The sequence below is a fragment of the Siniperca chuatsi genome, linkage group LG12 (genome assembly GCF_020085105.1).
Source record: "Siniperca chuatsi isolate FFG_IHB_CAS linkage group LG12, ASM2008510v1, whole genome shotgun sequence".
NCBI lineage: Eukaryota > Metazoa > Chordata > Actinopteri > Centrarchiformes > Sinipercidae > Siniperca > Siniperca chuatsi.
The window spans coordinates 24,315,514-24,339,403 of NC_058053.1; the positions used below are offsets into that span (position 1 = coordinate 24,315,514).

Here is a 23,890-nt window from a genome sequence, read left to right on the forward strand (position 1 = left end):
CCATCTCTATCTCCTTGTATTTAGTCTTGCATCATTCTCCTCCTGTTTGTCCTTTAGTCAATCTCATTGTTCAATGATCTCTCATTTTTCTCTCTCTCTCTCTCTCTTTTCATTCTGTGTTTGCTTGTGTTTTTGGTGTTGATGGTGACTGACGCAGCAAAAGACATCAAATGACTAGAAAACCTCATCAGATGAGGTTGTCCTTGGCACACTTTATCGGTGTGCCTTGCCTTGGAAAGCAACATCTTTTATTACTTCCACTGCTTTGTCATTTACAGCAGCTTTCTACTAGAGGCGTCTGTAGGTCTGAAAATTTGTGCCTAAGCTGACGAGCCTGTCAACTTGCTGATGCATGGCCTCCATTTTCTTTTAAGTCTTCATAAAGAGCTTGTTTCTGATATTCAACTCTGAACCAGCAGGGAAATCGGATTAAAATGACCTAAACTGGTCCTACATTCAAAACGATCATTTCCCAGTTCACTTCAATATTGCAGAAGCATACTGTAGAAATTCTCTCTTGGAAGAGTGACACCTTTTAAATTTTTATTTAAATGGCAATTCAGCACAGAGAGCACAGAAATATGAATAAAGAGGCCAACAGTGAAATTCACAGATGGTTTCGAACTCAGGGAAGAGTAGCCAGCATGGGTCACTCCTGGACAGACACCATTTCCAACACAACCATTTCTGTCCGGTAATTAGTTGCATACTGGTTGGCAGCCTAAAGCTGCAGCATGTGTTTCTCATGTTAGTCAGGTCCTCTCTGGTCGTGTCAGGTCCAGTCTAATATCCCACAGACCCACAACAGTTTAAGTCAGACTCGACCTAAAGCTGTGATGGACTAAAAAGCGTGGGCATGAGACCTGGAGGACAAGCTTTGGTACATGTGTTGTCTGCTACAGTGACTCTCCATGGCTGCAGCTGAGTACATTTAAAGGCACAAAAAAAATCCCTGTTATTATCAAGTTTTGGGAGTATACCATCTCTGTGTTTGTGCATGTAAATATCTGCCCTTATTCTGGTTTCTATTCTGGTTCAACTAATGTCACATAATAGTCAGCACAACAACAGACATGATAATAAACAGTTTAATGATCTACATCCACTCTAGGGTTCATGTTTATGTATTATGATATTAGACATATCAGTGAGAGGGATAGAGATGTTTTTTTGTTTTACAGAAGCAAGTGAAAATAACTCACTTATTAGTTCAATAGAGTTCAGATGTGAGAGTTACAGTATCTAGTTGTGGTAAGTTACCTTGGGAATTCTGCTGGTGCTGTAGTTCTGCTTGATTATCTAATAGTTTGGGCTCAGGGTAGTTCAAGAAGCAACAAATATATAAAGTAGCTCCATTAGTCTTTCGATCCATGTGTTTTTGTCTTTCTTCCATCTCGCTCGATTATGTTTCTCTCGTGTTTACTTCCACCTTTCACTCTCTCCTTTTACCTGTAGGTCACCCCCTGCTCTAATCTCTCCCTTCCTCACCCTTAGTCTCCCACACGACCGCTCCTTCTCTCGGTTTTTTTGTAAACCTTTATCTATGCAGTGAGTGGGCACTGCTTCATATTCATGCAGTTATATATAATTTCCCCCAGGGAGCTGTCCATTAACAACCATTTCTTCTGCTGCTGGTTGACAGGAGCAGTTGAGGGGTTAAGTGCCTTGCTCAAGGACATGTCCAATGAGAGTGAAGAATGAGTCTCACTTGCTTTTCTATCCCCTCGGCCATTCATCATCCTCATTCTCCACTCCCATCTCTTTATCTATAACCACCACCTTCACACACCCTCCACTCATCCTCACTGTCCCGTTGCAGTTGTTCCTCCACCCTCTCCTCCATCACTGTCTCTCCTCTGAGCCCTCCCATGCTCCATCTCCCTCCTTTCCCACCACCCACTGCTTCTATCATTGCTCGAGTGTGCTCTGATGAATGGCCGAGTTTGATTTGGGGAGAGGAGGTGGAATAGAGAAAGGAAATGGGAGGGAAAGAGTGGAGAATAAGAGTGACATTACGTTTTGCATGTGAGGCACTTTAGCTTATGTTGCTGTTCAGAGTGATTTAGAAAAATCAAAAAGCTAAACCACAACCTTTGTGTTACTCACTGTGGTCAGGCAAGGGTTAATGGACATTTTCAATGTTAAGGGCGTTATTCGTGAGAGGATTGTAGGGAATTAAATCAGCTTTTACTGTTTTTTTCTTTTTTTACTGTTTTTACCAAGTGACAGATGACTAATAAGTTGTTGTTATATCACCTGGCGAGGCAAAGGTGTCATTTACTAAGCCGTTATTGATCTTTGCTTCTGATTTTCAAATTAGAAAAACTGCAGTTATCCTGAGACTTATTTTTTATGTTTATTTGTTTTCTTCTTTTCCTCAGGAAAAACCCTGAATGCTCATACAACTGTGAAGGAAAAAAATCCAAAGCTTCTTTTGAACACTGTGCCAAGCCTATATTATTATTTATTCCTCTCTTAATTAATCAAGATAAACTGTTTCACTTTGATTGTGAGAATATTTTGTTTCTTAGGAAACACTGTTCAAGTCTGCAATTTCTAATTATCTTTTTATTTTATGAATCATGACCGGCAAGAAAATACCTATGAATTCTGCTTCTATTATGAAATTAAGTTGAATGGGATGATTTGAAGTGAGTACATTTGACAAACTATATTCTTTAGAGAAACAATGCGCAGAAGAATTAGTAGAAAGCAGTCCAAGGGCCAAAGCCGCAGAACCATGACAGGAATCAAGACAACACTAACTGATGAAGGTTTTTAAGATTCTAAGATTTTGGGATGTCCGGATCACTTTTTTTGTCCTCATTACAAATATGAGAAATATATTAGTGTCAGTTCAGCGAGGCTGCAGAGCCTCGCCACTCGACTGACAAAATGCGAATCGACTCGGGTTCTTCTTGACTCGAATCATCGACTTTTAAGGGGGCAGCCCTAATTGACACTGCTGTTTATTTTGTGCACTCCGCAATACACTAGCTGTTCACTTGCTCACAATGCTGCATAGTTTCAGTATTTTAAGAGTGCACTATGTGGCATTTTTGACAGCTGTGGTACCCAGAATAAAGATACAAAGGAAAGGAAATGGATCAGGCTTCTGATTCTGAAAATCTATGAATGTGTTTTCAGGCAGTATTTTAGGTAAATGTCTGACTACAAAGAATAGGTTTCCTCAGAGATCTGTTGGCCAGTACATGCAAAAACCACATAAAAATATAATAGAGAGCACAGTGGATGTGGGCGTTGTACTGAACACATATTTGATGTATTTGCTCCCATTACAGAGGGAGCACTGCTTGGCTGGGCATGAAAGCTGGAGTGGATGGGAAGGAGAGAGAGGGAAATAGAACAGAAGAAGAGAGATATATAGCTGGATTTAACTTCCACCAGCTCCTTAAGCAAGAAGCAAAATCTGCCTGCTGGCCTTTATGGGAACAGAGGAGAGAATGGATGAGAGAGGGAAGGAAAAAAAAGGTGGAAGAAAGATACAACATGGAGGAGAGGAGAAGAGAGGATGGACGAAAAGCCTCTTTGCTTCTCTTTCTGTATCCCTTCTTCCTTCAACTCCTACTGTTTGGCTAATAAAAAAAAACAGAGCAATCCCCCAACCCCAGTTTTTTCTGCATCACTCTTTTTTCTTCCTTAATCCAACTCCTTGTGCCTTCTCTGTGCTCTTCAGGACGAACAACTGAGGTTCGTCCAGTGGCTGCCAACTCCAAAACACTCACAATCTCACAAACACACAGAGGTGAGTACTTACTTCCTGTCCAGAGAGGTAGTAGGCGGCCAGCAGTCCTCCTATGAAACGAATATTGACCTCAAACACGGACACCTCGGCATTCTGGGAAAACAAGAGACCACAGACAAAAAGATAGAAAAACACAAACAATTTACTTAATTTGTTATTTATGTTTTCATATAGACATTCTGTTGGTTTTGTACCGTTCTCTCTCATGGGGAGTTTTAATTTCATTTGTTTCACTGTCAGTCTTTTTTGAAGTTAGGTTTTATGAGCTCCTTAGGGGTTTCTGTACCACCAGCACAGATTGTGTTTTGTCTCATCTCTTTTCCTACAGTGTTTATGTCACCTTCCAAAAAATTCTGAAATACACAAGTAGAGAAGGGAGAGACTTAAATTCTTCAAGAAACCCAAAGAAATAAGCCAAATCACAAGTAATCACACACCTTTACAGCTTATTATTTAATAACTCAGGTTCCCACAGACTCTTCCTATTAAATCAGAAAGCATATTACTTCAGAAAAAAGGCATTAAGTAACCTATGACTTCCAGCAACAACTAATGCAAAAATAAATAAATGCCCCCATACCTCCTGTTCTTTTTAGCTACAGTGGTCTGCCATTTACGCAAACAACAGGGTTTGTGTTTTATAGCAGAGGTCGGCAGCCTTGCCTAAAAGCAAGACAGCCAATTCTGTAACCTGCCAACAGATGTGGAATTGCACAAAATGTGTGATAGCCATTGCAGAGCCTTAAAAGTTGCCTTCAGAGCGCGTAAGAATGAAATAACTTTAATCTAAAGCCAGACATTTACTACAAGTCGAGTATGTGTAGATAAACACTGCACACAAAGTTTATGCATATTTCTTCCACTAATTAAGCCCACAGTTGTCACCCTGGCTATTATTTTGTAGCTTGGGGTGCTACGAGGGAGGGGAGAGAGAGCATGCTGGTGTTCACCCCAATTTCATTGTTTGCAAAGCACGGCTTAATTAGGGCTAAATCATCAACATATTCTATTTCTTCCCACTCTACTCCTACTCTTACAGCTTTCCCAGAAACCACAGTAGCCTCGGTGGCCTCGGGTGAGCATTTTCTTAAGACAACTAAGTGCAAAAATACTTTAGACTATCACAGTCAAGTAATTCATGTGAAATTAGTACATTTCTCTATGATTGACAACTTGCAACCCTGATGCAGTAAGACCACTCACGTGGAACACCTTGCAGCCCCGCACAATCAAAATGCTGAGAGATACTTGCATATTACAATGTGACCTTGCTCTGATATTTTCACAGAAGGAATAAAAACATACAAGAGAAGAGGACTTTACCTGCGCATCTCTCTAAAGGGCATTCTGAATGACCTCGATTTACATTAAATGCACTCCAGAGGGGATAGAGAGAGAGAAGTAGAGGAGGAGAACAGGAACACTGTCTGAATTTTAAAAATGGGGCTTTAACATGCTGAACTCTCTACTAGGATGGAAAAAATGTTCATGATTGCGGCTTACACACTGATTGGTGCTTTTTGCTGTTACCAGATGAGGTAAATGTAGTCTTTAGTCAGGAGCAGGTGTCGACAGACAACATTCATAACCCGTTTTGATGCTCAACCACAACCCCCTCCAGTTTCAGGTCAGTGGTGGTGGCCAAATCACTGCCTATTTCCCCGTGACTTCCAGCTACCCTCCACTAACCTACTCTTAATCCATACCGTAGGCTCTCTCTGCTTCTTGCCCTTTCAGTCAGTGTCTAGAACTGTCATAAATTGTCATATTGCTGCTGCTGGGCAGCCTTTGCAATAGAACTATATGGGGAACGGCCAGTCTTCTGGGCAACCCTCCTCCTGCAGGAGTATTATTTCCACTAGAAAGTTGTTTTTTTATCTACTGGGGATCACAGCATTATGTCTAGGCGTAGAGCATGTGTGGAAATTGGAGCTTCCTTCCAACGTAGAACCTCTTATCTCATGATCTGTGAGCCGTTTTTGTATTTTGGCCTCTTAGTCATAACAGGTCTGACCCCCTCCTGAATCAAAGGGGACTGCTCTACCTGCATCTTAATAAACTGGTCACCTTTTTCTGCCTTTCACTCTAGTGACAGCAAAAGACAGCAAGAGTGTAGCGGCACCTACAATTGACCTTAGAATTAAAATGGTTTTGCACACTGTCAGAACGTGTGATAATGTACCAGTGTCACTTACAGCTGGGTCCTCCCCTCAGATCCCATGTGTGCAGTAGTGCTGGCAAGGAGAGAGTGTCGAATACTGACTGTAAAAGGAATGAGGTAAAGAGTGGCTCTCATCTCCACCACTCCACCTCCATTTTTTTAATCTTGAGTAGATCCCACTTTGTCCAAGACCCCTGAGTGGTTATCTCAACTGTTCCTGCTTTATTGTTTCCTCCTCAAGTCTTTTGTTTGCATACTTTTTGAATTTGCTATAAAGGTCATTACAAATAATTACATATGCATTTATCTTATATTTATCTTAAATTCATACTGCAGAGGGTTCTGTCTTGAAATTGAAAAGGTGGAGCAAAATTAGCATATGTTCCATAAAACGATGCCTAATTGTCTCAATAATGAACCCAGTACAAAATGTTCACACTATATTATAGCGGGCAAATAATCATATTAAAGGGACAGTTCACCCCAAAATCTAAAATATATGCTTTTCCTCTTACCTGTAGTGCTATTTATCCATCTAGATTGTTTTGGTGTGAGTTACAGAGTTTTGGAGATATCAGCCGTAGAGATGTCTGCATTTTTTTAATATAATGGGACTATATGGCACTCGGCTGTGCTCAAAGTGCCAAAAAAATACATTTGAAAACCACAACAGCAATGTCTCTTTCCAGAAATAAAGAGGAAAAATATGTATTTTTGATTGAACTGTCGCTTTAAAGAGCTACATTAAACTGATTACAGATATATATTACAAGATATTTAGGCCTGGATTTTTTAAATGATGCATGTAGCAGCAATGGACGGCCAGACACTTTTCAACCACCATTCATTTCAACATCGGTATAAAAACCTCTATTCAACTTACAAGTGCGTACTGGGAGACAAGTCACATTGAATTCCTTTTAATATCTAATGATGTCAAAGTGAAACAACTTAATTTTTTTTGCTCACAATTAATCTTAAGAATGAAAGAGAAATAGCACAATAGGAAGCATGCAGCGAAGCAACAGGGGCTGCTACTCATGGGGTGGATGCAGCACTGAGTGGATGTTGAACTGAGTGATGAAAGGATGGGAAACTTTCATAGAGCTCAAGGCCAGCTTTGTTTGGCAGCATCCATCTATCTAACTCTGTGTCTATCAGTCAGCCTTACTTGTTAGCCATTTACAAGTGTAGCTTACCCCAATGGGCAGAAGAGCTATAAAACAGCCCTGATTTAAAAATGCCTGCAGTGAACACGGATAGGACAGCAAGGAATCGCATAGGTTGTGCAATGACGCATGAGGGCAGCACAAGAATAGAAGTTTTGATTTAAATTAATTGTTTTGTTCTGAAACTACAAAATAGGACAGCAGAGTCACTTCCTTCTCTGATTTTCTATCATAAGATAGCTCTTAATGACATACTGTAGTCGCTCTCCCCTGTGAATTACATCCACTTTCCAACCTTTTCTACTTTCTCTATTAATATCCACCACGCATCAGTATAAAAAGAAATATGTCAACCCATCTGATGAGACATTTCTTTTTATGCAGTTTCCTGTCATAGATAATCACTATTGTTTATTTTAAATGGATCCTGTTTCTTCTGATTACTGTAAAAGTGCCGCTTCCTGGGGTCCACACTCACAGGGATATTTTAGTTGCGGCTCTGACTATTGCTCTCCTTACTACTAGTTACAAATTTTCATCATTTGAAGCATCATTTGAAGCTTATCCTTTTATAATTCACCTTGGTAAGAGTGTGAATCAGAAATGTAATCAGCAACAATTTTAATAATGAATTAATCGTTTTGAGTCATGCCAAAATTATCTGGTTCCAGCTTCTCAAATGTTAATATTTGCTGGTTTCAATAGTTGTCTACGATGGTAAAATCTTTGGGTTTTGGACTGTTGGTCAGACAGAACATGACATTTGAAGACATTACCTTGGGCTTTGGGAAATTGGAATGAGCATTTTATACCATTCTATGACATTTTACAGGCCAAACAATTGAGAAAATAATCCAAAAAAAAAACCCTTCAGCATTCATCCTTCATAGAGCGGTGTTATTCCCTTCTGTTTGATGCAGTATATCCTGCATCTGTCTTGCATTTTCACAATAGAAAGTTGTACTTGAACACAAAAGCCTATTGAATAAGTGAAAGGCGCTGCATACATTTAACATGATTACTTTTTTTTTTTTTTTCCCCATTCACAGTATGAAGCCTGACACACGGTTTGGCACATAGCTTTCACTTAAGCATGAAAAAAGGTGATGATAGTCTTTGAAGTTTGAAGGCAAACAATAGAATAACATGTCATCCAATGTAACTCGGCTAAAATATTAAATTCTGCAATGACTTGAAACTCCAGGTGACAAGAGAGAGGAACACACAGAGCTGGGGAAGTCACTCAAATGTCTTTCACCTTCAGCAAAAGGCTAAGGAGGAAGAGGAAAGGATGGGAGAGGGGGCGTTTAATCCCGACAAACACGACAGCTTTCACCGTGTGGGACCATTAAAGCTCAGCAGTGTCATGAAAAATACATAGCAGAATTTAACTTATGGGTCCTTTTTTTTTTTGCTTCTCCAAAAGACTGTGAAAGACAGCTCTGCTTTTCTTCATGTCTGAAAGAACACAGTGTCACATTTAACATTTAAGTGCTGACGTTTTCATTATCTAAACTGCAATAAAAAAAATTTGACACAGGAACTCTTGCTCCTTTATAATTAAATCTGGTTAATCAAACTGGACTGGAACGTACTCTTTGACAGCTAGCATTAATTTATCTCTCCGTCTCTGCTGCATAGTCTCCGATCAAATCCTCAATTTAACCAGGGTTATTAATGCGTCAGTTAACAGAGTCCATTAATTTGGTGGATCTTTGAGCCTGGTGATGGGATGCAGACCTCACGCCAACACATCCATCATCTGAGGGCAAGCTGCAGTGCGGGGGCCCCACCAGGACACTGGAGACTCCAACAATGACTCACTGCTTGGCTCAACCTGACATGGCAGCTACTTAATCATTCATTACTTGTGGAGCTGGTGGATGTGGTGGTGGTAGGTGGGTGGCTGAATTGAGAGGTGGTGGAGGGAGGGTGTGACACACACAATAAAAATGTGCATACATTTGTTAAAAGCATGTGAGAGCCAGAAAATTATGAGTTTAAACACGGACTATTTGACACACACTTGAAAACTTGACAACAGACAACATGTACTTTATTGCATTTATGCGAGATCGAGCTAAGGAAAATTTTGTTAAAACCTCGCACTCATACTCTCACATTCACAGACACAAACTTTGAGGACCTTACACCTTTTTACTGTAGCTGAAATGTCTCACAACAGTGGTCGCTGGCTTGTGTAGAGTAAATGTCTTGAATTTCACTAGGAGTTTGCTTAAAGCATAATTCCAGTTTATTACAACTTGGATCTTGGTTTCTATTGGTCATGGTAACATTTGGGCTCTGGGAACAAAGCATCATCACTAATAAAAAGTCAGACGGGTCAAGAAAGACAAGCGGTCAGGCAATCATACAGGTTGGAAAGCTCACAAAGGTGAGCTGTAAAATTATAACCCAAACTGTCCAGTGACAGACACTCATATATGCATGCACAGGTGAGTGATAAAACTTCACTAAAAGTGACGTCTTTAATCTCCTAAATGGAAATCCAGACTATGCCCTTATTTCTGCCTCAGAGCTCTGACTAGAGAGGCTGGGTGTGGCTGCAGCCTTTGGGTTAAACAAATCTTTGATTTTCACAAGGGCCAAACTTAATAACACTTTTGCTGCCAATTATGCTGCCAGGCCACTGCAGGCTTGAAAAATATTGCTCCCTATGAGCCGGGGAATTACCTGTTTTGTAAAAGGCCTGAGCAAAAGCCAGAGTAATGCCATGGCCATATTGCTAAGATTCAGCCTAAGCTATCTTAACCTTTCATGTTACAGTAGCTGGAAGCTAATGCCTGAATCCTTTGCCAAATGCATGCAGGTATAAGAGCATCAAACCAAGCCGTTAATGAAAACATAGCAACACACCTCCCTTCTTCCCTCGCTCATTAACAGGAGCTTCAAGTCTCATCCTCTCGTCTCTTCTCCTCCCTCTCCACCCTCTAATCTCTCCTCTCCATCCTCCGCCTGTGTAACTAAAGGGCTTCTCCTCTTCTCTCCTGCCTCTGATTCTTATTACTCAATTCAAACACATTTGCAAATGTTTCCTCATTGTCTCATATTCCTGTCATTGTTATTGCATTTGTTAGACATTTTATAATTCTCCACCTTTTTCATGAGGCACGAATCTCATATTGTCAGATGAGGTTGTACAGTTGATAATACTCCACTCGTTTTTGGTGCCTCCGCTGCCTCACTTGTTTGTAGCTAGCAGGTGAGCTCTGAGATTTGTTGTCGTCATAGAGTAAGGCAGCTGCTTTTAACAAAGTCAGCTAACTAAATTTTGCCATCTACCGTGTAGAACCCAAAATACTTGCACACACTGCTTCTCAGATCCTTCGGTGTGGTGATTAACCAATCAGCACGGCTTTGCTCGCTAGTGTCCTCTTCCATTTTAATTTATTAGCTTAGTTTACTGATAGGTCAACACCTTCTGCTGGACCACAAGGCAAACTACTTCAAATGGTCTAGGCAAAAACATACAGGCAGAAACCTCGAACAATTTCAAATTGTATAAAACCTTTTTGCAAACTGATGGCATTTCTCAGTAAGTGATTCTTTTAAAAGCTTTTCAATAATGGGAGGAAAACGAAAGAGTCTGGGGTTCAAAGGTTCAATTGACCCCTCTCTTTCACCTTACCAAATTGCCTTTTCTTTTCCTCTATTTCTGTCCTCCTTCTCATAGCCATCTCCACTGCCCATTTGTAACCCCCTCAATCTGTCTTCACTGCTGATCTTTCTTCCTGCTTCTCTTTCTTGGTCTATCCATCCAATCCCCTACCTCCCCAGTCTGTGATTGATCTTCACTAGTCTCCCTCTTTCTCTTTCTTTCCTCCCTCTCTTTCTCTATCCCCAATGCCTCTTCCTCCACATTTCTCTTACTGCCTTGTCTGTTCTCTACCCTCCATCTCTTCAGACCCAATTTCTTCCCGTATCCCTCTTTCCACTGCTCCACCACATTGATCCTGAGGTTAATTAGCCCTCCAAGTGTCAGACTGTTAGATCCCCTCTGCCTACCTGCTAGCTACCCTGTGATTGCCTCAGTAGGGGGACTAACAAGCTCGGGCGTCAGACATTGGAGCAGACAGAAAGTGAGGGGAAAAAAAGAGAGGAGGCTGAGAAAGGAGAAGGCATGGACAGAATAATGATTTAAAGGGAAATTAATGGGAGACAGATCTGAGAAAAGGGGAAGACAGGAGGGATGACAGATTGGCCATAATGGGAAAGCAGAGAAAAAAAGGGAAGAAACGATAAGAGATAACATACAGCAAAGGATGGGGGATTTGTAAGGATAGTGAAAGGATAGAAGACAGAATGAGAGCAATGACAGGTGTACAAATAAATGACAAGAAGCCTAGTTAGGTGTGAATAAAAGTGAGTAAACCAACTGAAGGATAGAAAGAAAAAATAAATGGCAGGAGAGAAAGACATGATGAAATTTGGTAACAAGTAGACAGAAGACAGAAAACAGGCTGAAGAATGATGGAGGGGTGGACAAAGAGGGATAGTGAAGGGTTAGAAGATACAGGGCAAGAAATAAATGCAAAAGAACAGTGAAAATTATGGAGGAAAAAAGGCAAGGATAAAGGAAAAATTAAATAGGAAGCTTGACAGAGGGTCAGCTGGATAAAAATAAGTGATAGACATGGCAGATGATGGATAAAGGGACAGATAAAAATTGTGATTGTCAAATGTAATGAAAGAGGCGAGATTGAAGACAATAAACTGGTCAAGTCCAGAGACTACAAAGAGGTTATAAAACAGAGGGAAAGAGTGACAGTAAAGACAAAATACGGAAGAAAAAAATGGATAATAAAAAGGTAAGGCAAGACAAGGGTGGTAAGAGCATGCAGGGAACACAGTAAAAAAATAACAGAAGGGTGGATGGAGGTGACTGACAGGTAAAACAGAGGAGAAGGAAGCTGGTAATGGGAGAGGACGACTGAAACAGAGAAATAAATGAGGAGAGCTGCAGAGAGACAGAAAAGAGGAGGTCGTTAACAGAAGAGTGTGAGGAGAGAGAAGGGAATGTAAAATAGACAGAAAGATGAGGGATGAAAATGTTAGTTTATATAGTTTTCACTTATTATCTTACTTATCTGTATATATTTTAATAGTGCATTTCTTCTGTTATATGTATATGTTTTTATTTCACACTTGCTTTGGCAACGTCTATTTTCCATGCCAGTAAAGCCCCATTGAATTCAAATGAATTGAATTGATGATGATGGTAATGAGTGTACAGACACTGAGCAGGGAATCAAAAGAGGTAGCACTGAAATAATAACTGTTTGAAATTAAGTGTTGTTATATAAGGTATTCTAAATATAAGGAAACTTGCCAATACTGAAAATATGAATATATTATATGATGCTTCTTTGTAGCAACACCACACGCACAAGTAATTGTGCAACCTTAAAAAAAATCGTGAGAAAGGGAACCCAAGAAAGGGTTGCGTGTGTGTCACACCGATGACAAGAGAAACATATACTTAGGTGAAAATGTAGGTGATTGATTTTTTAAAATCCAAATCAAAACAATAATTTTGACCTATACAGATAGCATTGCAAGAGAATGACGTACAAATAGTGATTTAGGTGCAGCTTCACTTTGTATTTTGATAGGATTAGACTCATCCAGGTCAGCTCATTGGTGACAATATGGTGTCTCTCTTATTATATACTCAGTGCTAATTTATCAGCCATGGCTCAAAATTAAGCATTTTGCTATTGACCTCGATAAGAAATTATTATTTTTGATTCCTAAAGTCTTTCTTCAAAGTGTGTTTTCACACCAGGAGCAGGTAATCAAACTATAAAGTGTTCAGTCCTTACGGGAGGTTAAATTAGCCAAGCAGCAACAGCAAATCTCAGTGCCACTCAAGTGAGACCGAGATTTATTAAAATGTGAATCTCTGTCCTCTTCAAACTCTAGTGCAGTTTGTCCAGAGTGGGAACATTCAGTATTTGGACCATCAACAGAACAGAACCTCAAATCTAAAGAATTCCTGTGCATGTTGTTATTTTTCAATAATTGTTCAATACATTTATGTGTGTATAAAAGGAAGGTAGGTACACACCACGCCAAAGTCCAGATTCTGTTCGATCCACTCCTGGCCGTCCTTGAACTCATCGTGTAGACCCATGATGTAGAGGGTGTCTAAGGCATCCACAATGGTCGCCCCTAGTTGGGAATTGCCTGCACAAGACAATGGTAAAACAAATAGGAAAATTGGATTAATTTGTCTAGTCACGCAATAAACAATCTGCTTCATAAAAAACCTTGCACCTCTGGGAAGTATGAGTGGAAAACAAATGAATCACAAAACACAATGGGCCTAATTTGTGAAGAAGAAACTAAGACATTTGTTGCATTGAAAAATAAGAATTTTTTCTGATGAATTTTAATATATGCAATTAAAACTTGGCATTAGCTGCACGTCCATCAAAGACACACCCATGCAAACACAGGAAGCAAATGCAAATTCCATACAGAAAGATTCCATACATTCTTCCAAGCAATGAAATCTTTGCAATGTTATCCCCGACCAGTATTAGGCGCTGTGACATGAGGTGACCGTATGAACACTGAGCACATACTGTAAATTCATCTGTTCAGTCCCTTCTGAACTAATCACCCGTTTCTCCTTCTTACACATTCATTCCAGTCCTATTTCTGTTTCTTCCACTCTCAATTTTTGTATATTCTTTCTTCCCCTTCCTCTATGGCTGTACAAAAGAGGAGGAAGACACAGTGGTGTGTTGGGATGATTCATTAAGTTACAGCTGACCAGAAAATCACTCCTCTCCTCTTCCCTACCCTCCATCCAATGCTCTCAGTATCCCCGAGGACCAGCAGAGAGCTGGTGAATAAGGAGACCAGTGTTTGTCGTGAGAACAAGAGTAAGAAAGTATTGGTATAAGGTAAAGAAAAGAAAAGAGAAATATGGAGAGTGTAGAGAACAAAAACAGGGTCGTAGACAGAAAGTGGGCGAACAAGAGGGAGGACAAAATAGAACGACAAAAAACATTGTTGTGCCGCAACCAATGTACATTCCCTTAATTAAAGTAGTCTGCAACTGACACAATTGGGTCAAGTTAAGAAATCAAGCTAATTAGCGATAGAGATAAAATATCAAAAGTGTCATATCATCATAAAATGATTATTTGCCTCATTCGCTTGAGTCATGGTTTGGATATTGTGGAAAAAGTCGTGTGATTTTGTTCATGTAACATAGTTCTCTGTCAATAGGAGAGACAAGCACTCCAAATTTGAGTACAAGCCAGTTTTGAAAGCCAGAAATGTCAGAGAGTGGCAAAGTACAGTAACTGCTGTTTCACTCTCATTGATCAACCATTCCATAAACCCCTGCAAATATACTTATTTTAAACTTATACTTATCGCCCCTTTAGTTAGTAAGTTGCAACTCATCAAGTACTGTTGGTTCTACTCACTGTTGTATCTTCACTCTTAATACTGTCCATCATTGTAATATTACTACAGCTGAGGTTAGCAACTCTCCAGCTTTGGGACTGCTATCTCCTAATAATCCACGGCCATTAATATTGTGCTTTTTAAATACTGCAGGCTTTGAAGGTATTGTCACAATCACATCCCCTATGGATAGGGGATTTAACCATAGTAAAAATGCAAACAGGGTCAGTCCGTTTTTGTCCTTTAGCCTGAGCAGTATTTTTAAATCCATATTGTTTTCTACTTTTCTTTATCTGTGGTGATGCCCACTAGCTGGAAAAGTGAATACAGTGAATATAAATCATTTCATCATGCTGCTTTAAAAGGTTTATCAAATGTATCACTTTGTGCTATTCATCTTTATTGTCCTGCATGTTTTTGTTTCCACATTAGAGTAAACACCGCTGCAGCAGAGAGTCATGTCATCACATAGTTATCATGATATATTAAGAGTTATGCTAATGAGATCAATAATTAAAGAGATACTCATCTTATTACTGCAGATGTTGTGACAATCAGGAAGGTTATCTGTACAGAAGCCAACTGTGCAGTCACTGTGAATGCTGCGTTGCACTACACCACCCAGCTACAGTCAACAACTAACAGCATGTTAATGGTTATGATGAAGCATGCACTTTGTATAGTGAGTATAGGAAAAATACCACACAAAAATACCTAAAATCTCAGATGGGCTGCCAGTTAGTGCTGTATGTCGGTGTTTAATGGGTTCATATCCATCAGGTTAACCAAAAACTTGAGTTCTTCAATTAGACTCCACAGAACTCAGATTGCAGGTGAAGGTTAATTATATTATCGTAAGGATATTTATTATTAATTGATTATATTGTCTTGATTCTACTCTGACTACAGATTAGGGTCGGGCGACACAACGGTATATACTGTGCCATGGTAGAAATGTGTCCTCCGGTAGAGATTTGGCAATACCGTTTCCACCGCGGGAGCTATCCCTTAGTGTCTCCGCTATATATTCAGGGCAGGCTATGTAGCAAATCAGGGCTGGATTTTGGCGTGATCTCGCAAATCTAGCTGCCTCACAAGGTAATGTGATTTGGGCAGCAGGGTTAACACGTGCTCACGTGGCATGAGAGTGACCGTTGGTGGCAGTAATGCTGATCTAAGCTGGTTTGTCTAAGCTGGAGAGTGAAATTATAAAGACAGAGCAGGAGGAGTTGTTTTTGTTTTTATGGAAGAAAAATTATTAAATGTGATAAGTATGGCGCTGCATGGTCATTTTAAACCATTTCTTAATTGAATATACAGAACAATCTGGTATTGTGATATATACTGTTACCACGTTATAAAATTACATATACCATGATAGAAGATTGTGGCCACATCGCCCACCCCTACTACAGATGAAAATGTACTACTGCTGAAAATCGACACATGGCAAACATGTTAAAGCACTTCTTGGGCATCATTTCATAGTCACAGACAGAATCGCTCAGCGTTATAATGTTAATAAGGCATTAGCACATTTATTATGTAGACATAAAAGTGTCTTAAAGCATTAAGGAGTTACAGCAGATTCAAGGAAATCTCATTAAAATGTAAAACAATGCAGCAAGGTGTTTCAAGATCTCATCAGATCATCTTGAACCCCCTCTACTACTGCTCGCTGTGTTTGGTTCAGGTCGATGAACATATTGCCACAGCATATTTCACTGGTAAAAGTCAGTGGCACTGCCCTTTAAATCCTTCCTCATTTCATATCAGCTACAGCGTGTGCTGCTGGAATTCCTGAGCCTCCCCACCATCCCTTCTTATCTATGACTCCATTCAAAAGGAGAGCGTCTGGCTTCATGCAGGAGCTGCAGTGTTATTATCATTATAGACAAGAACCTCTAAATTTCTCTGAAAATACACTGCAGTCAGGCAGGCAGGGCTGATAGCAAGATGCCCTGGCCGCCTGCCGGATCTTGACAGATTGGCCCGAATGTTGGTGGAGCAGAGCCCCTCTGGTGCACCACACAACCCCCATCTCCCTCCCTTCTGTCACTTTCATCACCTACAGGTATGCTTTAGGCAGTCATAGCAATGTGACACCATTGAGGCAAAGACAGAGGCCTGTCAAAGTTCATGAGTCAGAGAATATTCCTTTGATGTCAAGGTTTTGTGTAACAGCTCCTGAATGCAATGCTTCCTGTGTGTTCACAACAATGATACACCACAGTGAGTAATCACCATCACTGCTACAGTATGAAGAAAATGAAAATGTGACACTGACATTATGTAATTTAGCCATGTCTTCCATTTAGTGCTTCGCACAGTCTATGTGTTAGATGTTTTAAATGCGTGATGTGAAATTTAGAGACGTTGTGTTTACTGAACTTTCAGAGCAGAGAGATATGAAATACTGTTAATGTTAATAAAAAAAAACAGTGTTAGGGTTTTCAATTCATAGATTGTTTATTCAATGAAATATCAACAAAACAAAATGTGTAAAAAAAAAATGGCCATCAACTTCTGAGAACCCATGGGGAAGTCTTCAAATGTCAAAACTCGAATCTTACTTCTGCGCAATTTAGTCAGTTTGTAGGGATATAAGAATTTCCATGTAGTACTTTAAACACAGTTTTGAGATTTTTAGCCAATAAAAATATTCTGAAAGTTATGCAAGGTCCTCAAAAATTACAAATGCTCTTAACCAATTTATGGTTGTGGTTTAGCCTACTCTTAATATTAACCAAATCTATCTGTAACAACTTATCCACTGACACCTGGTTCTCATTTATCAAATGTATCACCTTCCCCAATTTGTAATTTCAGTTAAAACTTCAAAGCAAAAGAGAATTTCAATTTGCCGTTTACTGATGTTTCTCTGACTTATGTGGGGAATGTTTTTCCCAACCTTGCGAAGTTCAGCTCACTTTCATGTTTGGACATAACCTTGTGATCACCCTGAACAGTCACCCCTCTCCATTTCCTTTCTGCTCCATCACACCCTCCATCTTTTCATCTGCCCCTCCTTCTTCTACCTAACCATCTGTTTGTTCTCATTCATCACTGTCTTGCTGTGTTTTTCCTAATCTTTCAGTGATCGTTCCATACAAACCCTGATGCACCAATACTCCTTTCACCCTTCAGTCGGTGCATTTCTCTGTTGCCAGTTCACTTTCATTGAGCATTCTCCCCGTGTTAAACCTCATTTTTTCTCCTGTTAATCTGGCTCAACCCTGCCTTTACCTGTCTTCATATCTCGGCTTGTATTGTTTCACTGCTGTTTTCCTCCATCCTCCCTGCATCTGAGTGCGGTGCAGCCTTTCATACAACGCCAACTGCATCAAATGAAGCTGAATTGGAACTTCCAAGAGGTTGGTTTAGGGTTGCCAGACACTGCTTATCTGAGACAAATTGGCCAGGATGAGGTTTATTTATTTGGGGAATTATCACTATTGCCTCATGCACATATACAGACACCCTCAGCTGAAGACCCTAACACACACTCTCAATCTAACTCTCTTCCTCTCTTAACATAGATGCACGTACGCCCCTTTTCCTTTGATTTAATTCACACCATACCTTCTTTCTACCTCAACTGAACTCTCTCACACTCTCCAACGTCCGCTCTCCATCTATCACAATCTCACACATCCCTGTCTCCCTCTCCTCTTCCAATCTCTCCCTCTCAAACACTCACACTCCCTGTCTCTGTCCCTATGCCAGTTTCATTAGACGACGGTTTTCAGAGGTCTCTGGTATGAATTCACACAAGGCAAGAAAACGGGATGTCATTATTCAGTCTCTTTGTCTTGTAAACTGTCGGTGGGAGATGATGGAGAGCTCAGGTGTTTGTGTGTCGGGGGGGGGATTGCCAGAGAAGATGGTTGTTTATGTGCGTTTAGTCTTTGCATGTTGCTAATTTCATTTGTTTTTGAAATAAACAAAATAAGAATTTAGAACGTATAGGAAAGGTGTCTGGATGTATATGTGGAGCGTTTGTAGTTTATGCATGTGTGTGCTTGTCCCTGTTTTTTTGTGTGTGTGTGTGTGTGTGTGTGTGTGTGTGTGTGTGTGTGTGTGTGTGTGTGTGCGTGTGTGTGTTTGTGTGTGTGTGTGTGTGTGGGGGGGGTCTCGACAGGATCAGATTCAGAAGCGAGACTGGAAGTGAAGGTTTTACTTGACAAAAACACTGAGGTGGACTGAGCTCCAGAGTTGTTGCATTTCTAGGACTCCCGCTCTTCTATTCACATTACATCTAGTAGCCTCTCTGGTTTTGTTTCACCCACCTCCTCCATCCTATTCAGTCTCTAGTCTTTACTATTGAGCTCCTTCTGATGCCCTCTACACAACCTTCTGCACTGGCATCTCCACATTTGCGCCTCTTCCTTCTGCCTACATTCTCTGACTGTAACATCCAACACAACTGTAATTGTAAAGTTGAGCAGAGACTCTAGTAAAGAGCACAACTATCTTTATAGTGCCTAGTTTAGTTATAGAATTATTAATACTTTTATAAACTGGGCAAATGAAACCAAACAATCTGCATGACTAGATACTACTAGAGGTGAGTGAGAAAATACACTTTTTTTTAGTAATTTGGGTGAAGTGGCCCTTTAAATTGACAGGCGATATACCATTTTTTAACAGGGAACCCTCAAATTTGGTTATGAAACAGCTTCTCTGCCAACTCAGCTGGTACAGATTACTGTAAACAATGAAGTCTGCTGGAAAAATTATGTAAAACTGACATTGTTTCTACATTATCTCAACTTTTTAGGCATCTGTAAGAACACAAAATCAGCTGACAATATCAGTCGTTTGATATATCAGTTGGGCTCTTATATTAAATTACTTTGTTCTCAAAATCACAAAGATTAATTACCATTATTAATAATCATGAAAACAACTTTTATCTAAAAAGTGAAAATTACCATGTTCTTTTGTATTCAGCCCCAACCTTTAAGCCTTTGTTCCGCCATGTTAGCCCTTGTCAGATTAAAGAGTACTTACACTCACTGTCACAGCCTGCTACACAATTTTGTAAAAATTGTATTGCAGGCTTCAACCCCATCTCCTCCTCCTCTGTTGCTCCAGGTCCACTGTGGCATTTCAGCCTGTTTTGTAATGAGCCTAGCGGCGGTAAACAAAGCCAACCCGAGGCCAATTCAGACCAGTTTGGCTGGCAGTGGACAACTGGTTACCAACTTATTTGGCACCAGACTGAAACATCTGCTGTGTTCTGTTTTCTGCCTCAGAGGGTTACTGGTCAGACTGGGCTTTCCGCTCAACATGCGCTCCCTGAGTAAACCCCAGCCCGAATGTCTGTCTCCAGGCAGGGAGCCAAAGGGCTGCAGTCTGCACTGGTTTTACTGTAGAGTCATTTCATGGCATTCCCTTGTCCGTACAAAGAAAAGGAAATTAATAACTTTTCAGCTAACTGTGACACATGTAGCTTGTGTTAAAGCTATGTGTAAAGAATATATGTGAATAGTTGAAGCATCAACCCAAGTTGAAGCATTACCCCAACTGAGTTCTGAATTTCAGTGCCATATTTGGTAGACCTACATTATATACAATATGTGCAACTAAATGCCAGTGCTACAAGCCAAGCTGGGATTAGACTGAATCACACAGCACAAATCCACAGGCTGTATGGACTGTGGGTAAATCCCCATAATACTCATACAATATTTCTACAGGATGCATACAGTGCATCTACTGGGAAATATAGTTATTCACTGTAGAGTTTACATTGAATGCACAGATATAATAAACCTGGTGGCACTATTATCTTCTGTGATTTGGCCTAGTTTATTTTGGCAAGAAGAGCTGCTAATAATAATAAATGCTAATGCTAATAAATAAATTGTAACACCATGAGGGTCAATGATTCACAAATGTCTTGGTGAGAACCACTGCACTCTTAACTGACACGCTTAAATGACCCAAACTGCCAAAATAGATAATAGATAAAAAGATGTTTGCTTTTTTTTTTTTTTTTTAAAAAGGGAAATAAATATTCAACAAAAACAGATTCTGAAAATTTGACTTCCGATAAATTTTACATATCTCTTAATCTGACGGCAAATCAGAAATAAGACAAACAGATGAAGAGAAGTACCTTGATGAGTACCTTACGTCACAATATTTATTGATATAATTCTATATATATTAATTATATATATATTAATTATATATATATCAAAAGGTTACTATAAAATAGTGTAAAAAAATTATAGTATATAGGATTTTAACAAGGTAAAGTAGCATCGCCATCAACTGAAAATCTTATACTGCTTCAAGGCAACAGTCAAGGACAAGGACACAAGGAAAAGAATTCTAGCAAGAATACTTTTCGTCATGCACTCCATCTCTTTACCTCCTAATGAAAAAGAAACCAAAAAAGTAATCTCAATTATCCATCTACCCAACTGTGAGAGAGAATATGTGGGCTTTGAGCTGGTAACTGGGGAAGTAATTGCCTTCTTGTTTTCTTTTGTACTCTGTGTTACTGGAATATAGCCTTTGAAATGTCCAATTTGTGTCTCCCCTTACATGTACCAGATCTGCTTTGATTAAACTATCTAGAACAGTGAAAGTTGGTCAAGTTGTGAAGTGTGGGAGATGAAGTGGAGAGGACAAGGTGGGGTTTAATGCATTTACCAGCTTAGCCAGAGTAAGGTCGTCTGACTGGCATATTCAGAACTCTGAACCAAATAAATATCAAAATGTTAAAAAAACATCCAAAAGTCCAGCTGCAAAATGGATGACTGTTGTAGTCTACCAATTGATTTGGTGTTCATCATATTATCCCTTTAACTCAGCTATTCTCTCTCTCTCTATATATATATATATGAAGTAACTCACAGTCCCAGAATGTACTGTGATAACACTGCATGTAAATCTACGTTCACACACTATAACATGGCATTAAATAAATATGTCACCCAGCCCTGTTCTTGAATTTGCATCATGTTATGTCAATGGTGACATAAACATGAGGCAGGTAGGAGGACCAACCAGGTGAACAAGCGAACCCCTTTTTCATAGCATGGCTCAGCTCCCTTGAGTCTGTAACAGGCTAGTTATATCAATATTAATAGAAATCCTAACAGCTTCAGAGTTATGTAGGGCTGCATTGTGGGTAATGGTCCAAAGTGACTGATCCAATTACTAAGTGGCACTACTTTGTAGACTCCAGTCTTTATCATCATCTGGTCACATAGATGGTAGACAATAAAAAAAAAACTAAAGCCTGTGGGTATGAATTTAGAAGGTAATGTTTTTCATAAAACTTCCCCCTTTTTTCTACTCTGTTTGAAGGGCTTATGCACATTCCTGCTGGACTCAGCAGCAGGCAAATCCTCCTGTTTCCTGCTGTCCAATTTGGCACCGACAGCCCTGTTGAAAGTTTAATCTGAAAGGAAAGAGTAAGGGAGGGCCAAATCGAAGAGTTCTGAAGGAAATTTGATGTCTTGTTGGGAGCAGAATTCAATTGTCTCCTCAGTCTCTTTTTGCACTGCAAATGTGCCAACCAAAGTCTGCAAAGCTAGAAATAATGTAGTAGGCTCACCCATCCAAATTGGAGATATACCAATTACCACTAACAGGATCAAATAAGGCCTGAACTGGGTTTAGAGGGTTCTGATAACGTGGAAAATACCATAAAAAGGGAATAATTGTCTAAGACACACATTTGTGTATGTTTCAAATGATAAGAGCCTAATTCGTCTAATAGCATGCCACATGTAAATATTCTCCATGTGTTCAAACTTTGATTCTGGCTAGCAAGTTTTGATCAATGTGGCGTACTGGATACTGAGAAGGGAGTTTTCTCTGCCATGACTGCTCCATACTAATTCACCATACTATAATACTAGGGCTAACTAGCTGTGCCCTGCAATACAGAAACAATGCTGCTCCTTTATTTCCATGTCTTCTACATGGACCATCAACGTGTGAGGATTTTGACTTTTTACATAGGACCTGTAACCTTTTATGTCCTTCAGTCATTTTAACAGCATTGCACGGCGATGAGTTGTCATAATATTATATCACTTGTGCCAACTGACTTAGAGGGCTTCACAATCTGTAAAACATATGACATCCTCTATCCTAAGTCCCTTGATTTGAATGAGGGGAAAACAAAAAACCCTTTAACATGAAAAAAGGGAGAAACTTCAGGAAGAGCAACAGAGGATGGACCCCTCTTCCAGTACAGACTGACATGCAATAAATGTTTTTAAATAAAGTGACAGTTGTCAAGTTTGTAGCCTGCTTTTGCCTGAAATCAAGGACCCATCGTTGCAAAAATCATCACAAATATAGACTAGTAAAACTGCCAACATTATCACTGTAAAATCCATACGTACAGTGATAGATTGGAAAGCATGGTAAGCACGGTACTACTAACTAAAAGGGACCGGCGAAGGGTCAATTTAATACCAGCATTTATAAACAGACGTACTAAGCTGAGCTACTGTATTTCTTTCTTTCTTCTCTTTCTCCAAACACTTATCTCTGCTTCCCTCTCTTCCCCTTCTTCTCCCATATAGAAAGCAGCTTTGGTCCATCAGGCAGTCAAGTGATCATCAGTTAAACCTCTCACCCCACTCGGGATCTGTGAGGTGCTTTGGATATAAGCATCCATCTGACAGCATGCTGTATTCATAAACTAAGATAATCACTGCAGAAGTACTTTAGGATTACTGTTTGCAGGTTATTCAGTATTTTACCTTGTAATCAATCCATCCTGACAGTGCACACAGTGAGCACTTTATTTCAATATGGACTAACATCTTAGCTTTTAAGAATTTCACTGAACTACTGATTTGCAAATAAGCAGAGCAACACCTCAGTGTCTCTGCAGACTCCACATTTTTTCACTTTCTTTTTTTCTCACTCATAACTCATTCTCCAACATAATAACTGAGAGAAATCAACTCTTTCCATCCAACTCCAACTCACTCACAGCCTTTTGCATCTTGTTTATTCACTTTCCGTCAAAATAGTGAGAGCTTCAGAAGGGGGTTACAAACGGACCATGCACACCAAGAAAAACACCACTACCCAACTAAGGCCACAGAAATCACAGGGACATGACAGGACAGGACAGGACAGGAAAGGAAAACAGCCGTGGGATTTCATGTTCTGTACATCCCCCGTTGGGATGTTGTCCAGCTGAGCAGCTGCTAAATGAACCAAAATGAACCAAAATGTGGCTACCATCCAGTGGACAGAAGACACAATTTCACTAAATTAGCAATCTTTGTAGTGGCATAACTGATTTGGCAATGTACTAGGTATTACAATTGCAGCAATGTTTTGTATCCAGCACCTATCCCTCTG

The 23,890-nt window shown here is 39.8% G+C and overlaps 1 protein-coding gene across 4 annotated transcripts in view; it reads right to left on the reverse strand.

Annotated features, from left to right (window-relative positions):
- The window catches only part of man1a2 (mannosidase, alpha, class 1A, member 2), a 123,766-nt gene that overhangs the window by 51,206 nt on the left and 48,670 nt on the right, over positions 1 to 23,890 (reverse strand). For all 4 annotated transcript variants that reach the window (XM_044216115.1, XM_044216118.1, XM_044216117.1 and 1 more), the window contains exons 5-6: positions 13,185 to 13,303; positions 3,779 to 3,859 (exon numbers count right to left, since the gene is read on the reverse strand). In XM_044216115.1, the coding sequence (XP_044072050.1) occupies positions 3,779 to 3,859; positions 13,185 to 13,303 (200 nt within the window). The remainder of the gene's footprint in view (positions 1 to 3,778; positions 3,860 to 13,184; positions 13,304 to 23,890) is intronic.